We start from the raw sequence: 17668 nt of genomic DNA, 5'->3' as shown, positions 1-17668 counted from the left end.
ATCTTCCCCGTAACACTACAGACCGGGGGGAGTTCGAGGACCGTCAAACCTGTCTTCTCGGCTCCATTTCAAAAGACCATGTTGAGATGTCATACATTGGCTTGTCAATGCAGCTGGTAACCTTGCAGTGTCGGAAAAACAAAAATGTGTTGAGTATAAAGACGTGTTGTGCCATGGACGACATCCTCGTTCAAAGTCATTTAAACAATGGAAAATTTGGGAAAAGGGTCAATTTATATAAAAGGGTCAGAGCATGTGTAGCTAAAAATTTGGAATTACACTCAGAAAGGATGGTGAACTAATCGTATAAATTACCAAGGAAGACAAAGAGCAAAGCAAATGCTTTACATCGACTGCGGAAGTATTGACCTCAGTAAAGAGCTTGTGTAATCTTGTATCTTAAATCCCCGCTGCAGGAAGGTAGGAAAATTTACAGAAACCTTGCTGCCGAGATTTAGTAAGCATAAAGCGAACTTGGATTTAAGATGCTCCTAGAAGATCAGAGACAAAAGCAATAAATAATAATTGGCAGGAATGAAAACTGCACAAAGAGAATACCGACAATGGCTAACTAACTCTCTGTGTCCCCATAGCTCGGACCCGGATCACCAATCCTCCGACAGACCAGAGCGTTATCAAGGGGACCAAAGCGTCAATGTCGTGCAGTGTTTCACATGACCCCAGCGTCGTCATCAGGTAAGGCGCCATGTTCTTAGGACACCCTTTACACTCTGGCTGTTCTAATTGGTTTTCAAAGAGCCAACGTATTACACACAACCTCAAATTCTTGATCTTGGCAACTTTCTAAAAAAAGACAATCTCTTCTCTTCGTTAATACTTCTAATCTCAACCCAATTGACATTCAATAGGTGAAAACATAAGCCCCCCATAAATAATAGACTAACATCAGCTGAACCAGCCGATATTGTCAGCTTTGGACAACAGTCTAATGTGTAAGGGCTTCCTCGACAGATGATTGTTGGGAAAGATCAACATGTCCAATTTCGGACTGCCAATCTTTTTGTTTTCTGGAGATGAGTGTCTCTCATAGAGAACACAAAGCAGAGCGAGTGCGTCTGCATATGGGTGAGCCAGTCAAGATAGCCAACGGCTGAACGATCAGCCAAATATTGGCATGTATGTGGTTTACTGTCTGGAAACCTAATAATCCATATCCTCATTTGCTGTTTCCCAAGCATCTAAAAGTGGCCATACACCTTGGATAGCCAAAGACCTATCAAACCGATTCTGGTGTATAGTCACTATTAAGATTCTGGGTACGAGTGCGTAAAGTTGTGAATTATCAAATTCTAAATCATTGAATGTTCATGTGGGTGAGGTTATAAGAAGCACATAAGAGTTTATCCTAAAACCCACATACACAATAGATGAAAATTGTTCGAACACATCGATTTTGATGGGGCCAACCTCATGTGTATGGAGAACCTTCCAACTTTCCACCCAAAGATAACGTCAGAGGAGAGAAGGTTCACATAGTTTGAATTTCAAAACCCAATACTTTTTTTTCACAAGGGAAATAGGCTGCTGTCAGAAGTTTCCCTGTGGAAAACACATTAAAGGGTGCTTTACACGCTGCAACATCGCTAACGATATATCGTCGGGGTCACGGTGTTTGTGACGCACATCCGGCGTCATTAGCGACATCGCAGCATGAAACACCTCTGAGCGACCTAAAACGATCGCAAAAGAGGTAAAAATCGTTGGTATTGGAGAGGTTGTTTGTCGTTCCTGCGGCAGCACACATCGCTATGTGTTACACCGCAGGAACGAGGATACTCACCGTACCTGCGTCCCGCCGGCAATGAGGAAGGAAGGAGGTGGGCGGGATGTTTGGACCGCTCATCTCCGCCCCTCCTCTGCTATTGGTTGGCCGCCTAGTGACATCGCTATGACGCCGAACGAACCGCCCCCTTAGAAAGGAGGCGGTTCGCCGGTCACATCGACGTCGCTAGGCAGGTAAGTAGTGTGACAGGTGTAAGTGTGCGCCACGGGCAGCGATTTGCCTGTGTCGCACAACCGACGGGGGCGGGTACGTTTGCTAGCGATATCGGTACCGATATCGCAGCGTGTAAAGGCCGCTTTACATGCTGCGATCTCGCTAGGACGGCCTCAGGTAAGGTGAGGTTCCTCGTTCCTGCGGTGTCACACATAGCGATGTGTGCTGCCGCAGGAACGACGAACAACATTGTACCTGTAGCAGCAACGATATTTGGGAACGGACAGCGTGTCAACGAGCAACGATAAGGTGAGTATTTTTGCTCGTCATCGGTTGCTATGTGTGACACCGCAGGAACGAGGAACCTCACCTTACCTGAGGCCGCCGGCAATGAGGAAGGAATGAGGTAGGCGGGATGTTACGTCCCGCTCATCTCCGCCCCTCCGCTTCTATTGGGCGGCTGCTTAGTGACGTCGCTGTGACGCCAAACTAACCGCCCTCTTAAAAAAGAGGCGGTTTGCCGGTCACAGCGTCGTCGCTAGGCAGGTAAGTAGTGTGACGGGTCCGCGCGATTTTGTGCGCCACGGGCAGTGATTTTCCCAGGACGCACAAACGATGGGGGCGGGTACGCACGCTAGCGATATCGCTAGCGAGATCGCAGCTTGTAAAGCGGCCTTAAGACTCCCATACACAATAGATGAAAATTGTTCGAACACATCGATTTTGATGGGGCCAACCTGATGTGTATGGAGAACCTTCCAACTTTCCACCCAAAGATAATGTCAGAGGAGAGAAGGTTCACATAGTTGGAATTTCAAAACCCAATACTTTTTTTCACAAGGGAAATAGGCTACTGTCAGAGATTTCCCTGTGGAAAACACATTAAGGCTCCACCAAAGTGAGCAGTTATGTGTAAGGGTGAATCAGGATAGATATCTGTCAACTGAACAACCATTTGGCCTACAGCTATCTTACACATATGGCTGGGTTCAGACCTGCGTATGAAAAAACATCCAGAAAAATTGGATGACTTTCATCTGTATTCCGACCATTTGTGTATTTTTTACATACATGTGACATCCGTATTTATACTCAACAATTGAAAATGTACAAGATTGAATACAGTTTCCTATAATCTGATGTGATATGAATGGTCCGTTTGGGATCTGATTTTTTTTATTGCACCCACATAAATTATGAATAGGGCAAGTCTCATCCGAAATATGTAAGAAAATAGTGCACGCCGCGGTTCGTGATTGACCAATGTTATTGAATAGGGGCTTCAGATGACCATGTGCTGTCCGTGTGCTTTCTAAATTTAACTTGGACAGCAAGGGTCCATATAATACGTTCATCTGAATGAGCTCTTATGTCACACTAGGTACGGGGAAGTACCAAGCGAACGGCAAAAGAGAAGGGGAACCCTGTGTCTAGGGAAAGGGAAGATGGTGACCCCTGACCAAACCTACTTCTGGTCCCTGGGGTCCCTCACCACCCTAGATTGGTTCCGCACCTAGGTGCCGAGCCGTATAGCTAACCTTCAGTATCCCTAGTGCTGAGCCCTAAATAAGGAATGGATGTACTGAGCTCTTCGTCAACCCCACTAAGCACTTTAGATGACACAAGGTGGATACACAGGGGGAAAATGAATGAACTACTTATCTACACATGACACAGGTAGAAGTTCAGCAAAGCTTTTCAGCAATGATACCACAGAGGAGTACAAGCCACCTGCTCGCAAACAAGACTTGAATGAACTGAATAATATCACCAGCACATGTCGAAGTAAGGAAGGGGTATTTAAGCACCAAGATAATACTGATGACCAGCAGGTGGGTGGAAGTGAGCTCCTGCTGGGTCCAAAAGGGGGAGAGATGAATTTAGCAAAAAAGCTTCCTATACCAATGACTACTGAGCAGGAGCAATGGAAAGTCAGGGAGCATTCTGCGCAACCAAATACTGTGACCTTCTATGGCCAGAAACCACATGACTGTCTGCCACCTGTGATACACCTGTGACATCTTATTGTCGGAAAGTTAGCAAGGTCTGGCCTAGACGTTTTCATCTGTGTAATTGTGAGTGCTTTGTCGGATGAGTGCCTCATACACGTTAGTTTCTCAGGAGGTCCTGTCGAGAATCATCTAATGTGTATCAGCTTCCTTTAGTCATGGTCACCAATCAACTATTGGTCCGCTCCATGATGATCTGATGGTGCTTTAAGCTTAGTTTTTTAGTGATCCAGCTGAGTAGTCTTATGGTTCATTGACAAGTCCCTCCTGATTAATTGTCTTTATTTACCGTCAAACTCCCTTGCCAAGTACATAGTTTCGTACCAGCCAAGGTAGGAAGCAACAACATATCATATGACTCTCTGGTGGATTACTTTTGGCCTCGTGTTCCTACACCAGTATTGTGATCAGATATTTTGGACAAGATAACGCCATTCCCTTATAGAGACAATCTTCCGTCATTTCCAGGGATCAGAAATGTCCACAATATCTTGGGAAGACTGTAATCCTGCCTTTTTGCCTTCCTTTTACTTTACTTTTGTCCTTCTGCACATTCGACCTTCTTTCCACCACAAACAAGGAAATCCTACAGACCCTACGTGATCGCCCGGCACACTCCGCGTAGTACACTTTCCTTTAATCCTTTAGTCTGTTTTGTTATAATAAGGCTTAATAAAGGGGTCACCCAACCCTGTGCCAGGCCGGAGCTCAAGAGGACCCATGCCTAATTAACACAGTCTTATTTCTCTCTATACTTCACCCATAAATAATGAGGGAAAATTAAACATTACTAATTGGTTCCAAACAGCGGGGAGAAGAGAGAGCCCACGGTGAACTCGGTGAAAAATTTAATAGGAGTTAAAAAATTAATCTTACTTAACTTCATCCGCGGTGAATATTTTATCGGGTGATATTAATTCTCCCGTCTACAGCATATGTATCATTTCAAGCAGAAACTTCTCTACGGTCATTTTGGGACAGTGTGGGGGTGGGGGGGGGTAGCGTGGGGAACCGGCAGGTTGGTAAATCAACTTATTCATCACTGAATTCACCTTAAAGGAGACGTCTAATAAAACAGTTTCTGACATCTGACAATTATATTGATGTGTTCCCCCAACATTTTACCAATGAATCCCCAAATAACTGTCCTAAATTAATCAAAATCTCTAACGCAAAGTAATTTAGCAATTAACTTTTTTTTTATTTTAAGTTTTTGATTCCACTTTCGAAAACTCCTACTTGGATCTTATCCCAGCAACATGGTACCTTCATTCTCAGTCAGGACCCATCAAGTTGAATTCTCTTAACTACTACTACATACCTACTACACTACATACATGCAAATTTGAAGAAAAAAATGAAGGGGTTATCTGGCCCCCCCAAAAAAATGTTATGGGTAGCATTAATGGCCTAAAAGTAAAGAGGTCAGTCATACTCACCTGTAGTCACCAACAATGAGAACATTGACCAAAAGCGACAGTGTCCCATTCTTTGATCGCCTGATCACTTGCAGATGTCTTTGGCAGCAACTGTTCGTACAACGCATCATCAGAGGTGGCCAATGACAGGTGTCTGGTCCCTGAAATATGGGATATCATCGCTTCTGGTCCTGGTGGAGAGGTCTGGATCCAGGGATGACCGCAGGAGAGAATGCCCCATTTTGTTATTGGTTTACTCACTTACCCAAGGTCAAGCGCTGAGTCCCCACAGTTGCTCCCCGTGTCTGTCATTGGCTGCAGTGCTGATGTCATGTCAATCATTTAGCTCAGCGGCTCCAAGTGGGAGTTTCCATTTACACTGGCAGAGCCGCTGAGCTCACACTCAGCACCGTCAATGGGACCTCAGTGCTGCAGACAATAACAGACATTGGGAGCAGTAGTGGGGACTCAGCACTGCACCTGGGGAGGGGAGAGTACATCATGATTCATTTTTATTTATTTTTTCTAACAAATTGCACCCAGGACCTGGAATTTTTTCAAACGGTCCAACCCCTCTAAACGCAAAAAAACCCCCTCCAGATGTACAGGTACCGTTAAACTGAACTTTCTCCTAAATGTTAAACTTATACTGCATGAACGGAACTTCAAAGGGACCAAAATTGGGTAAAGTCCTAAATGTCTGTGGAGGACCTTCTATACTCCCCCCACCGGGTGCTGATTAGAGGTCCTAAATATTTATTTTTTTTAAAAACTTGATGGATGAACATTCTGTAGGAAGAGCGATCTTGTGCAGCTTTGATAAGTCCATCAGGGTCTTTTCCATCTAGATAGGTCCACCAGGGTCTTCTCTATCTAGATAGGCCCACCAGGGTCTTCTCTACCGTTATCTTGATAGTATCAAGCCATCAGGTTGGTGGTCTTCCTCTTCGCCTTGTTCCGTTAATTTTTCCAACCATGGTGTCCTTCTCCAGTGATTGCTTTCTTTGTATGATGTCTCCGAGGTAGGCAAGTCGTAGCTTGGTGATCTTTGTTTCCAGTGACATGTCTGGCTTGATTCCAAAATTGATTTGTTTGTTCTTCTTGCCATCCATGGTATTGATGCTTCTCCAGCACCACATTTCGAAGACGTTGATTCTTCTTCTGTCTTGTTCCTCTATCATCGAGGTGTCGCATCCATAACTATAACAAATTATAATAGTTGTCACTTTTTTCCCATCCAAAGCAGTAAGAGGGAGTTCAATCTGGAGTTCTACAGAAAAGCATTATGGTATGAAATATTAGGTGGGGGGTGTTTTTGTTTGTTTTTTTTCTTCATTTTGGAGTATTTTTATCTTTTTACGACCTATCTCTCATATTTTTATATGAACACTGAAATCCCCCTTGTATAAATACCTCCTAGCGAGTTATTGGTTTTCCATAATCACCTTACAGCATTGTTATTTGCAGATTACAGACTTGGAGTATTTTTAGAGAGCGCGAGAGAGACGCTCCATCAGTTATCCGGCAAGTGCAAAAATGATCTACAGTATAAAGAGCCCATCTGGAAGTCTAATGACAGGGACCCCCGTGGTGCTGAGTTGTGCACAATATGTGCAGCACCCTCTATAAATAGGACCTGCTATCAATATGTAGATGGACCGGCTTGTACATAGGCGAGAGAAAAATGGAAAACAAAGACAACATCCTTATCTTGCCCTCGTGTTTGCGAAAATCCCATAACTGTTACCTGTTCCTCGACTCCTGAATGGCCTAGATGCCCTCTTAAACCCTTCGGTCACCATATAAGTCAAACTCGGATAAAATGAGATTCCAATTTATTAGTTGTTATAGGATGGAAAGATGAGGATGAACGACCTACATTTTCCAGGGTTTTTCTTCTTTCGTGTCTTACGATGATATGTTATTACATGTATTGATTGGTATTTTCTTCTTTTGGGAACTAGAGAAGTTTATTGGGCACAATTATTACCAATTACATCAATTATTGCAGGTCACCCAGAGAAATGCTCCAGTGTTTAGGATAGAGGGGCAATATAACGAACTGTCATACATTCGGCATTGATCACGTCTTCTATATCTTCTCTTCCGTCCAAGGTACGTGTGGGAGAAGGATGGCTCTCCTCTAAGCATAGACAACTTACCTAGACTGAACATGGACAAGAACGGCACTTTACACATCTCCCAAACTTGGTCAGGAGATATTGGGACGTATACCTGCCGCATCCTCTCCGTGGGGGGCAATGATTCCAGAAGCGCCCACCTACGAGTCAGGTATGGACATAGACCAGTAGCTTATGGTCGATTAAAATGACACATTTTGGGGAACATCAACTAACAAGATGGACATTTGTTTCCTACCAGACAACTTCCTCACGCTCCTGAGAACCCCGTGGCAATGCTAAGCACCACTGAGTCACGATCCATTAACCTAACGTGGGCGAGACCCTTTGATGGCAACAGTCCACTGATCCGATACATCCTGGAGATCTCTGAAAATAGTAAGTACATGGTGGATATAAATTCTCGGCACAAAACAGTCAACTGGACTCCATTAAGTAGTGCCCTGGGGACAGAAACCAAAACCACACCACCTTGTACCAGTTGGATGGATTATTGGGGCAAAAGGGGGTAGAAAAGAAAAAAATTGTTATATTTTAGGTGCAAAAATTATTTTCTATTGTTTCACTACTGCCCTAGTGGGCCTGCAGGAGAGATAGAGGCTTCAAGATACTCATATACTATCACGATGGATGTAGATACTAAGGAAGGAGTTAAAGGAAAGGAGTCAGATCTGGGAACCTAAAAAGATGCATTGTGGGGCACTCTTACAACTGTGCATGGTGGGACTAAAGGGGGCTTTACACGCTACGATATTGTTAATGTTTTATCGTCGGGGTCACGTTGTTAGTGACGCACATCCGGCGTCATTAACGATATCGCAGCGTGTGATACTTACCAGCGACCTTAGCGAACTCAAAAATGGTGAAAATCGTTCACCATGGAGAGGTTGTCCCAAAACCAAAAATCGGTAATGGTTGATTATCGATGTGGTTCGTCTTTCCTGCGGCAGCACACATCGCTATGTGTGATACCGCAGGAGCGAGGAACGTCTCCTTACCTGCCGCCGGCCGCAATGCGGAAGGAGGGAGGTGGGCGGGATGTTACGTCCCGCTCATCTCCGCCCCTCCGCTTTGATTGGCCGGCCGCTTAGTGACATCGCTGTGATGCCGAACGTCCCTCCCCCTTGAGGGAGGTATTGTTCGGAAGTCACAGCGATGCCGCCGACCAGGTAAGTGCGTGTGACGCTGCCGTAGCGATAATCTTCGCTACGGCAGCGAACACACGATATCGCACACACGGCGGGGGCGGGTGCTTACACGCTCGATATCGCTAGCAATTGCTAGCGATGTCGTAGCGTGTAAAGCCCACTTTAATCTGACTGCCTAGGATAGTGCATTCCAGAGAACTGGTGAAGCACAAAAAAAGTCTTGAAGACAGAAGCTTATGGAGGATGTTAGTCTTAGATTGTTGGCAGCACCTGTGCGTTACTTGAGGTTCTTCAGCATTGTAGCACGTGTCCATGTCCGCTTTGATCTCACTATTCCCTATGCTTGGATGGGGTTACTTACATATACTTACTTACAAGTTATACTCGTTCATTTAGTGGTGCAGCTATGTATTTTTCACACCAAGGCCACCTTTTAGGTTGAAAAAGATAATATTTAAAGGTTATATTCTTCTCTTCTCTCCTATGGCCGGCGATTGCTCTCCCATAAATCACTAAGTCGTTTACAGATCACATAAAAGTAGAGAATTGTATTAAAATACGGAGCGATACGACCGTCGCCTCTAAATAACAGCGTCCTCTTCACACTCAGTTTTTTTACTAGCGAGTCATCGCTCTCCGGTGTAAAATAGCAAGGCGAGATCCAACCTGCACGACGGAAAATATTGTAGCAATTCGCCAAGGGGGGTCACAGGTCATCTTTTCACTAAAACCTTAACATCCGCTCCCCTTAATCTTATTATTTGTTTTGCTGCAAACTGCATCTTTAAAGCCGCCGCTCACGCTTTATCCCGCGCCCGCTTTCTTTTCCCTGTAAATTGAATTTTTCCTTTTTTTTTTACGGCGCACCAACTTACTTGGTATGAACGACACAGCTCCCCGTAACATTGTATTGTGCAGATAAGCACGTCCTGTAGATAGATGGCTTAGCATCAAGACACAGAGCGGAATAACAAACCAGATCATAACACTAACCCTTCAGCTGCCATATTAATCTATCTTCTATATCCAGGTGGTACGGCGCATTGATATTCATGGATCGGCGCCAGCCGTATCTTGCGTGCACGGCACTTTTGGAGTCAATTTGGTACAAAAAAAAGCAAAAATGACTATGCCAGGGGGTTGAGAAAAAAAAATGGCGCCAAATAATACCGCACGCATGCGCCATTTTAGCAATAAGCCAAATAATCCATGACAGTTGATGAGGAAGAGGATACCCCAACGGCCTTACGAGAGGATGGCCAGGATTGGGTTAACCCAAGCCCTGTCTTATTTGCAGGCGTCTCTCTGCCTCGCGAGTTGAATTCCATATTTATGAGGTGCCTTCAGAGAGATTTAGCATCTCTTTCGCCTGCCTGCGCATATCATATGCAGATCTTATATCCCATCCTACACCCCAAAGGACTGAACCCCTAGAGCAGACCCTTCTCTGATTTCCATAGACGATAGACCACATTTATCTTCTTCTGTTCATCATCATGGCAAAACGAAAAAAGCAACAAAAAAATAAAAAGGCAACTTGTTTTCCTTGTGTCATTGGAATGCCCCCTGCAAGACACGAGCGTGATAATGCCGCTCACAAGCGGAGTTTTAATGTTGTCGCTTGCATGTATATTTCTCAGCGGGAGAAAATAGCTTATGAAGCTGATAGCACAAAGTCCTTCCGTGGAGCTTACTACTGCCGTACCTACGTAACAAAGCACGAGAGGAAAGGCTCCTAGATCTCGCTGCCATAGCTTAGAGGAGAAATGGAGGGTGGGGGGGAAACACACAGCTTTGAAGAGACATGAGACGTGGGAGAAAAACCTCCACACAAACTTACTTTTAGTCAGAGTAGAACAAGAGATCATGGCCTCAGGTAACGGGAATCAGAGACGGGGATTAGCAGTGTGGTTAATGTGGCAAATGAAAGAGCAGCGGCTTTCGGGTCTTATTGAATACCGCACAACGCAAAAACACACTGGGTGTAAGGTTATATACTCATACATGGGGCAGTATTATAGTAGTTATATTCTTGTACAGAGGGGCTGTATTATAGTAGTTATGTTCTTATACATGGAGCAGTATTATAGTAGTTATATTCTTGTACATAGGAGCAGTATTATAGTAGTTATAGTCTTGTACATAGGAGCAGTATTGCAGTAGCTATATTCTTGTACATAGGAGCAGTATTATAGTAGTTATATTCTTATACATGGGGGCAGTATTATAGTAGTTATATTCTTGTACATAGGGGCAGTATTATAGTAGTTATATTCTTGTACATAGGAGCAGTATTATAGTAGTTATATTCTTATACATGGAGCAGTATTATAGTAGTTATATTCTTATACATGGAGCAGTATTATAGCAGTTATATTCTTGTACATAGGGGCAGTATTATAGTAGTTATATTCTTATACATGGGGGCAGTATTATAGTAGTTATATTCTTGTACATAGGAGCAGTATTATAGTAGTTATATTCTTATACATGGGGGCAGTATTACAGTAGTTATATTCTTGTACATAGGGGGCAGTATTATAGTAGTTATATTCTTGTACATAAGAGCAGTATTACAGTAGTTATATTCTTGTACATAGGGGCAGTATTACAGTAGTTATATTCTTGTACATAGGGGTAATATTATAATAGTTATATTCTTGTACATAGGGGCAGTATTATAGTAGATATATTCTTGTACATAGGAGTAGTATTACAGTAGTTATATTCTTGTACATAGAAGTAGTATTATAGTAGTTATATTCTTGTACATAGGGGCAGTATTATAGTAGTTATATCCTCATGCATAGGGGGCAATAATCTAGTAGTTATATTCTTGTCTATAGGGGTAGTATTATAGTAGTTATATTCTCATACATAGGGAGCAGTATTATCTATATATATAATTGCCTTATCCTGTCTGTCTGTCTTGCTCCAAAATGACGTCATTACAGTGACAACCGTCGCATTGGCCGCTCGGCTCAGCCTGGCCCCGCCCCCCGCACAGGTTGGCCGCTCGGCCCCGCCCACACACACGTTGGCCACTGGGCCCCGCCCCCCGCACACATTGGGCACATATACACCTCCCCCCGCACACATTGGGCATCTATACACCTCACCCCCAGGACTACTCCACCTATTAGACACCTCCCCCCAGGACTACTCCACCTATTAGACACCTCCCCCCAGGACTACTCAAACCTATTAGACTCCTCTCTCCCCCCGGACTACGCCTCCTATTAGACTCCTCTCCCCCCAGGACTACTCCTCCTATTAGACTCCTCTGCCCCCAGGACTACTCCTCCTATTAGACTCCTCTCCCCCCAGGACTACTTCTCGTATTAGACTCCTCTCCCCTCAGGACTACTCCACCTATTCTACTCCTCACCTCCAGGACTACTCCTCCTATTATACTCCTCTCTCCCCAGGACTACTCCTCCTATTATACTCCTCTCTCCCCAGGACTCCTCCTCCTATTATCTTCCTCTCCCCCCTGGACTACTACTCCTATTATACTCCTCTCCCCCCAGGAATACTCCTCTTATTATACTCCTCTCCCCCCAGGACTACTCCTTCTATTATACTCCTCTCCCCCCAGGACTACTCCTTCTATTATACTCCTCTCCACCCAGGAATACTCCTCCTATTATACTCCTCTCCCCCCAGGACTACTCCTTCTATTATACTCCTCTCTCCCCAGGACAACTCCTCCTATTATACTCCTCACCTCCAGGACTACTCCTCCTATTAGACTCCTCTCTCCCCCAGGACTACTCCTCCTACTAGACTCCTCTCCCCCCAGGACTATTCCTCCTATTATACTCGTCTCCCCCCAGGACTACTCCTTCTATTATACTCCTCTCTCCCCAGGACTACTCCTTCTATTATACTCCTCTCCCCCTAGGACTACTCCTCCTATTATACTCCTCTCTCCCCAGGACTACTCCTCCTATTATACTCCTCTCCCCAGGACTACTCCTCCTATTATACTCCTCCTATTATAGTCCTCCTATTATACTCGTCTCTGAGGGGTGCGCAGCATGGGGGATAGAGCACGATGGCGGGTGCTCAGCATGGGGGGATGAAGCACGATGGGGGGTGCGCAGCATGGGGGGATGAAGCACGATGGGGGGTGCACAGCATGGGGGGATGAAGCACGATGGGGGGTGCACAGCATGGGGGGATGAAGCACGATGGGGGGTGCACAGCATGGGGGGATGAAGCACGATGGGGGGTGCACAGCATGGGGGGATGAAGCACGATGGGGGTGCGCAGCATGGGGGATGGAGCACGATGGGGGTGCGCAGCATGGGGGATGGAGCACAATGGGGGGTGCGCAGCATCGGGGATGGAGCACGATGGGGGTGCACACCTCCCCCCCAAAACACACACACCTCCACACACGCACCGCACAACATACCACACACACACTGGGAACCACAAACACCACCCTACACAGATACCCACACACACAACACCCAACACACAAACCCCGCGTCACACACAAATATACGAACGCACTGTGCAACACACACACACCTTGCAGAAAACCTATCTCCCCCAAAACACACACACGCACCCCACACCCACACAAACCGCGCAACACACACAGCACCACACACACACAACGCTGCCGACACACAGCGCTCCACAAACAACGCAACACGCACAACGCAACACACAAACAACACCGCTCTCACACACCCCCACACCTAGACAACACCCAGAACATTTACAGCGCCCTACAGAAACACTTGGCAACTACACACAACAACATCTATATATATATCACAAAAATCATACATTAACTACACAATAAATTCTAGAATATCCGATGCATTAGAATCGGGCAACCTTCTAGTAGTAATTATATTCTTGTACATAGGGTCAGTATTATAGTAGTTATATTCTTGTACATAGGGGCAGTATTATAGTAGTTATATTCTTGTACATAGGGGCAGTATCATAGTAGGTACAGTATATTCTTGCACACAAGGGGCAGTATCATAGTAGCTATATTCTTGCACACAAGGGGCAGTGTTTTAGTAGTTATATTCTTATACAGTATATAGGGATATTATTTTAGTAGTTATACAGCTTAGGCTGCTTTCACACATCAGTTTTTTTTGCATCAGGCTCAATCCGGCTCAAAAATCTATGCAACGGATGCGGCGAAAAGAACGGATCCGTTGCATAAGTTTTTCCATGCGGCCCGTCCGTTTTTTGACGAATTCGGTTTGATACTGAGCATGCGCAGTCCAAAGAACCGCATCCGGCCGCCGGATGCGTTTTTTTGCTGCAGGACGCTGCATCCGGCGTCCATAGGCTTGCATTGTAAATTGCGCCACATCGGTTTTTCGTCGCAGACAAAAAACGCTGCAAGCAACGTTCCATCTGGCCGCCGCATTGGCTAAATATGCCGCATCCGGTAAAAAAACGGACGCAACGCAAGACCAAGCGGCACAATCCGGCGCTAATGCAAGTCTATGAGGAAAAAACGCATCCGGCGGCAAAAAAAAACCGGATGCGTTTTTTTTGCAAAGCGCCGGATTGTGCCTCATTGCAAAAAACTGATGTGTGAAAGCAGCCTTAGTAGATAATTCATAAGTAGTTCTTTATACATTGGTGATGGTTGTAGATGAATTGACACAGACATAAAATACTGCCATCTATGTATAATCATATAGCCGTCATCTACATTATCATACTTTTGGATGTGATCTTTGGACTTGTCTCTTTCGCAGATACCCCTTGGTCCATCCTATTTGCCAATATGGATCCTGACTATGCCTCGTTCGTTGTGAAGAACCTCATCCCGGCTCGCTCCTACCAATTCCGCCTTTGTGCGGTGAATGATGTCGGCAAAGGGCAGTTTAGCAAAGAGACACCGCGGTAAGAATACAGAATTAAGCACTGATAAGAACCGTTACCCAATTCTCAGGTTTTGTTCCATAAAAATGAGAAGCCACGTCATCTGTTGCCTCCATTGTTTCTTCTGGGAGGTAAACCAAGGTCTGTACTTTCTGTCTTATACTTTCATTTGTATCCAGGGAGCCCATTACACAGGGAGAGACATTGTAAGACATAATCAGTCGCTGCAGATACATATGTTAAACAGAATTTATGTAAGATCTGTGGATGCCAGGCACTTTGAAGTTGGGGTACCTCCCCAGCAGTAAGACGCTTGTTTTATTTTCTTGCTTTTATGAAAAGTAAAAGATTCAATAATTGTGAAGTGTTTCCTCTGTGGATTATCCTGATTTTTTTTTTTTTGCATCTGCACTGAATTCTTGAGCTTGTGATTCAGGGAGTCAGGAGATGCATATATTACTACACTCCAAACATCATGTACCTCTGTAGAGTCTGAAAACCTTTAACCCTTCATCTGGCCACGGGCTGCGCTGAGGAATGCATCTCGCTGCTTTTATCATGATCTTATACAAAAAAAATTTGCTGGCGGATTATTCTGCTGGACATTCTGTAGTCTTATTACTTTCAGTAATGTGACGGTGGTGTGATAGAACCAAAGTATTCCACAGGGGTGCATAGAAGATGCACCCAATATTAAAGGGAACACATGAGCAACTTGATCCCCCACCTCTTAAATCATTAATATGAAATATGACTGTATACCCCTTTAATAGGTAAGCCAATCAACCTATTTATGACCCTGAAGTGCTTCTTCAATAGCAAGAAATCCCATGTTGAAGTTCAATCTGGAAATGCATTGGGGTACGACGATGCACTTACAGCTTCTCAGTCTCCGCTCTATTTCTGAACTAGTAGCACTCTCCCCTGGCTTATTGATATGTCATTTGCTCTGGTACATGACCATAGTCCTATCAATCAACCAAGGGAGGGTGCTCCTAGTTCATGAATACAGCTGATCCTGAGAAGCTGTAAGTGCATCCTCAAACCCCAAAAAACTTCTAGACTGAACTTCAAAATAGGATTTCCTCCTGCTGAAGAATCACTTTGGATTCATAAAGACTGGCTTATCTTTTACAGGCCTACATAGGGTGACACCCATTGAAGGGAAGAAGGGGTAGAAAACAAATCCAGCACTGATGTCCATAAAAAAATATTCTTCTTTATTTCAAATTCATCATAAAAATTAGAATAGATCAATCCTTCCGAAAGCCCTGATTACGCGTAATCAGGGCTTTCGGAAGGATTGATCCATTCTAATTTTTATGATGAATTTGAAATAAAGAAGAATAATTTTTTATGGACATCAGTGCTGGATTTGTTTTCTACCCCTTCTTCCCTTCAATGATTGCTACACCTGTGGAAGCCAACCACAGACACCGTGCACTGGCCCAAATGGACATCTAGATCTACAGATTGGTGAGCTGGAATATTTACTTTCATAGTGTGACACCACCAAGATATTCTTCAGCGCTGAATAACAAATGTACCCAAATTAAAGGGAACTTATCAGAAACTTGATCCCATCCCCAAACCATTAATATGACTGTGTAGCCCTTTAAAAAATAAGCCAGTCAATCACTTGACTCCGAAAAGTTTGACTGACTGCCTTATCTTAACAGACTGACCGGCATCTCCCCCCCCCCCCGTTTCCGAACTCTCACCTAAATCAAGACACACACTGTGTGAGATTGGAGTAAATCAATATAACGATAGCATGACCACCTGAAAAGGAGTGAGGAGAATGAAGGTTCCACTTCACCTTTGCTCGATAGCAACACCAGCTCTGCCACACCGGTTCAAGGGCACCTGGTTGAATGTTGCCCTCACCAATGTCACCAATGATTCCAGTCTTCCACCAGGCACCGATTGACCACCACCCCCTAGGCTCTGACTTATATATACCCTATAACGACCCTCCCCTTGGCCAATCCCAAAGCCACAAAACCCAACTTCTCTTAAATCCCACCCCCCAATTTTCACACATTTTACAAATTAATCTCTTTTCTATCCCCACTGGCCTAGCATCCCTTCTCAGTCCTGTCACACTACCTTAAGCTCCTTTGAGGCAAGCAGTCTGAGCTGGTGCTTTATTACCCCAAAATACTTATTCAGCAACAAGAAGGCTCATTTGGTATTTAAGTCTGTAAGTGCTGTAGGACGTGACGATGCACTTACAGCTTCTCAGTCTTTGCTTTATTCCTGAACTAGTAGCACCCAATCTTGGCAGGTTAACATGTCATTTGTTCTGGTACATGACCACAGATCAGTGAATCAGACAGGGGAGGATGCTGTTTCAGGAATACAGCTGAGGCTGAGAAGCTGTAAGTGCATCGTCATACCCCAATGTACTTCCAGACTTAACTTCAAAACACGACTTTCTCCTGTTGAAGAAACACTTTGGGGTCATAAAGGGACTGACTGGCTTATCTTTTAAAGGGCTGCATAGTCCCCTTAATGGTTTGGGGTGGTAATAGTTTGACAAATGCCCTTTAAAGCTTGTCTGTCTTTTCCCCCTATGTTTTATTGAAGCCATGACCATCAATGGTGTACAAGATGTAGCCCCCTACATGCTGTAATGGACTTACTTCTGCACTCTTATTAATATGTTGTTGCAGAAAATGCATTCCAGTTTGTTTGGTTCTACAAATAAAATTACATTCTGAAGGTATAAACATTGCGGATGACATCCTGAGAAATAAGTATTTTTATTTTTATGGTTTGTCTGTCTGTTAATAAGAGCAGAGTCACAAAATAACATGAATAATCCATTTTCCCAGTCTATGGTTGCACAGAACTCTTAGTACTTCCTCTAGCGGCTGGAAGAAACGCCGCTTATCTCAGAGGAGCATCCGTGTTGAAATGAGCTCAGCTTTATTTTTTTATTTTTTCATTTTTTTTGCGGTTTGCTAGAACTCAGCCAAGTTTGATAAATTTCTCCGGTAAACTTTTCATTACCATAATGTAGAGTTTCGCTTTATACTTTGTTCTTTGTCAAAGTATCAAGCAGATAAGAGTATGATAGAAGCAGTGTACAATGCTCCGCGGCCGCTATCGCTGTACTCTC

The 17668-nt window shown here is 44.3% G+C and overlaps 1 protein-coding gene across 2 annotated transcripts in view; it reads left to right on the top strand.

Moving 5' to 3' along the window:
• The window catches only part of SDK2 (sidekick cell adhesion molecule 2), a 794004-nt gene that overhangs the window by 678600 nt on the left and 97736 nt on the right, over positions 1-17668 (top strand). For both annotated transcript variants that reach the window (XM_075350684.1, XM_075350683.1), the window contains exons 12-15: positions 594-696; positions 7500-7676; positions 7767-7903; positions 14418-14565. In XM_075350684.1, coding sequence (XP_075206799.1) covers positions 594-696; positions 7500-7676; positions 7767-7903; positions 14418-14565 — 565 coding nt within the window. The remainder of the gene's footprint in view (positions 1-593; positions 697-7499; positions 7677-7766; positions 7904-14417; positions 14566-17668) is intronic.

The sequence above is a fragment of the Anomaloglossus baeobatrachus genome, chromosome 5 (genome assembly GCF_048569485.1).
Source record: "Anomaloglossus baeobatrachus isolate aAnoBae1 chromosome 5, aAnoBae1.hap1, whole genome shotgun sequence".
In the NCBI taxonomy this organism is placed as follows: domain Eukaryota; kingdom Metazoa; phylum Chordata; class Amphibia; order Anura; family Aromobatidae; genus Anomaloglossus; species Anomaloglossus baeobatrachus.
This window is presented reverse-complemented; position numbering and strand designations above follow the sequence as displayed.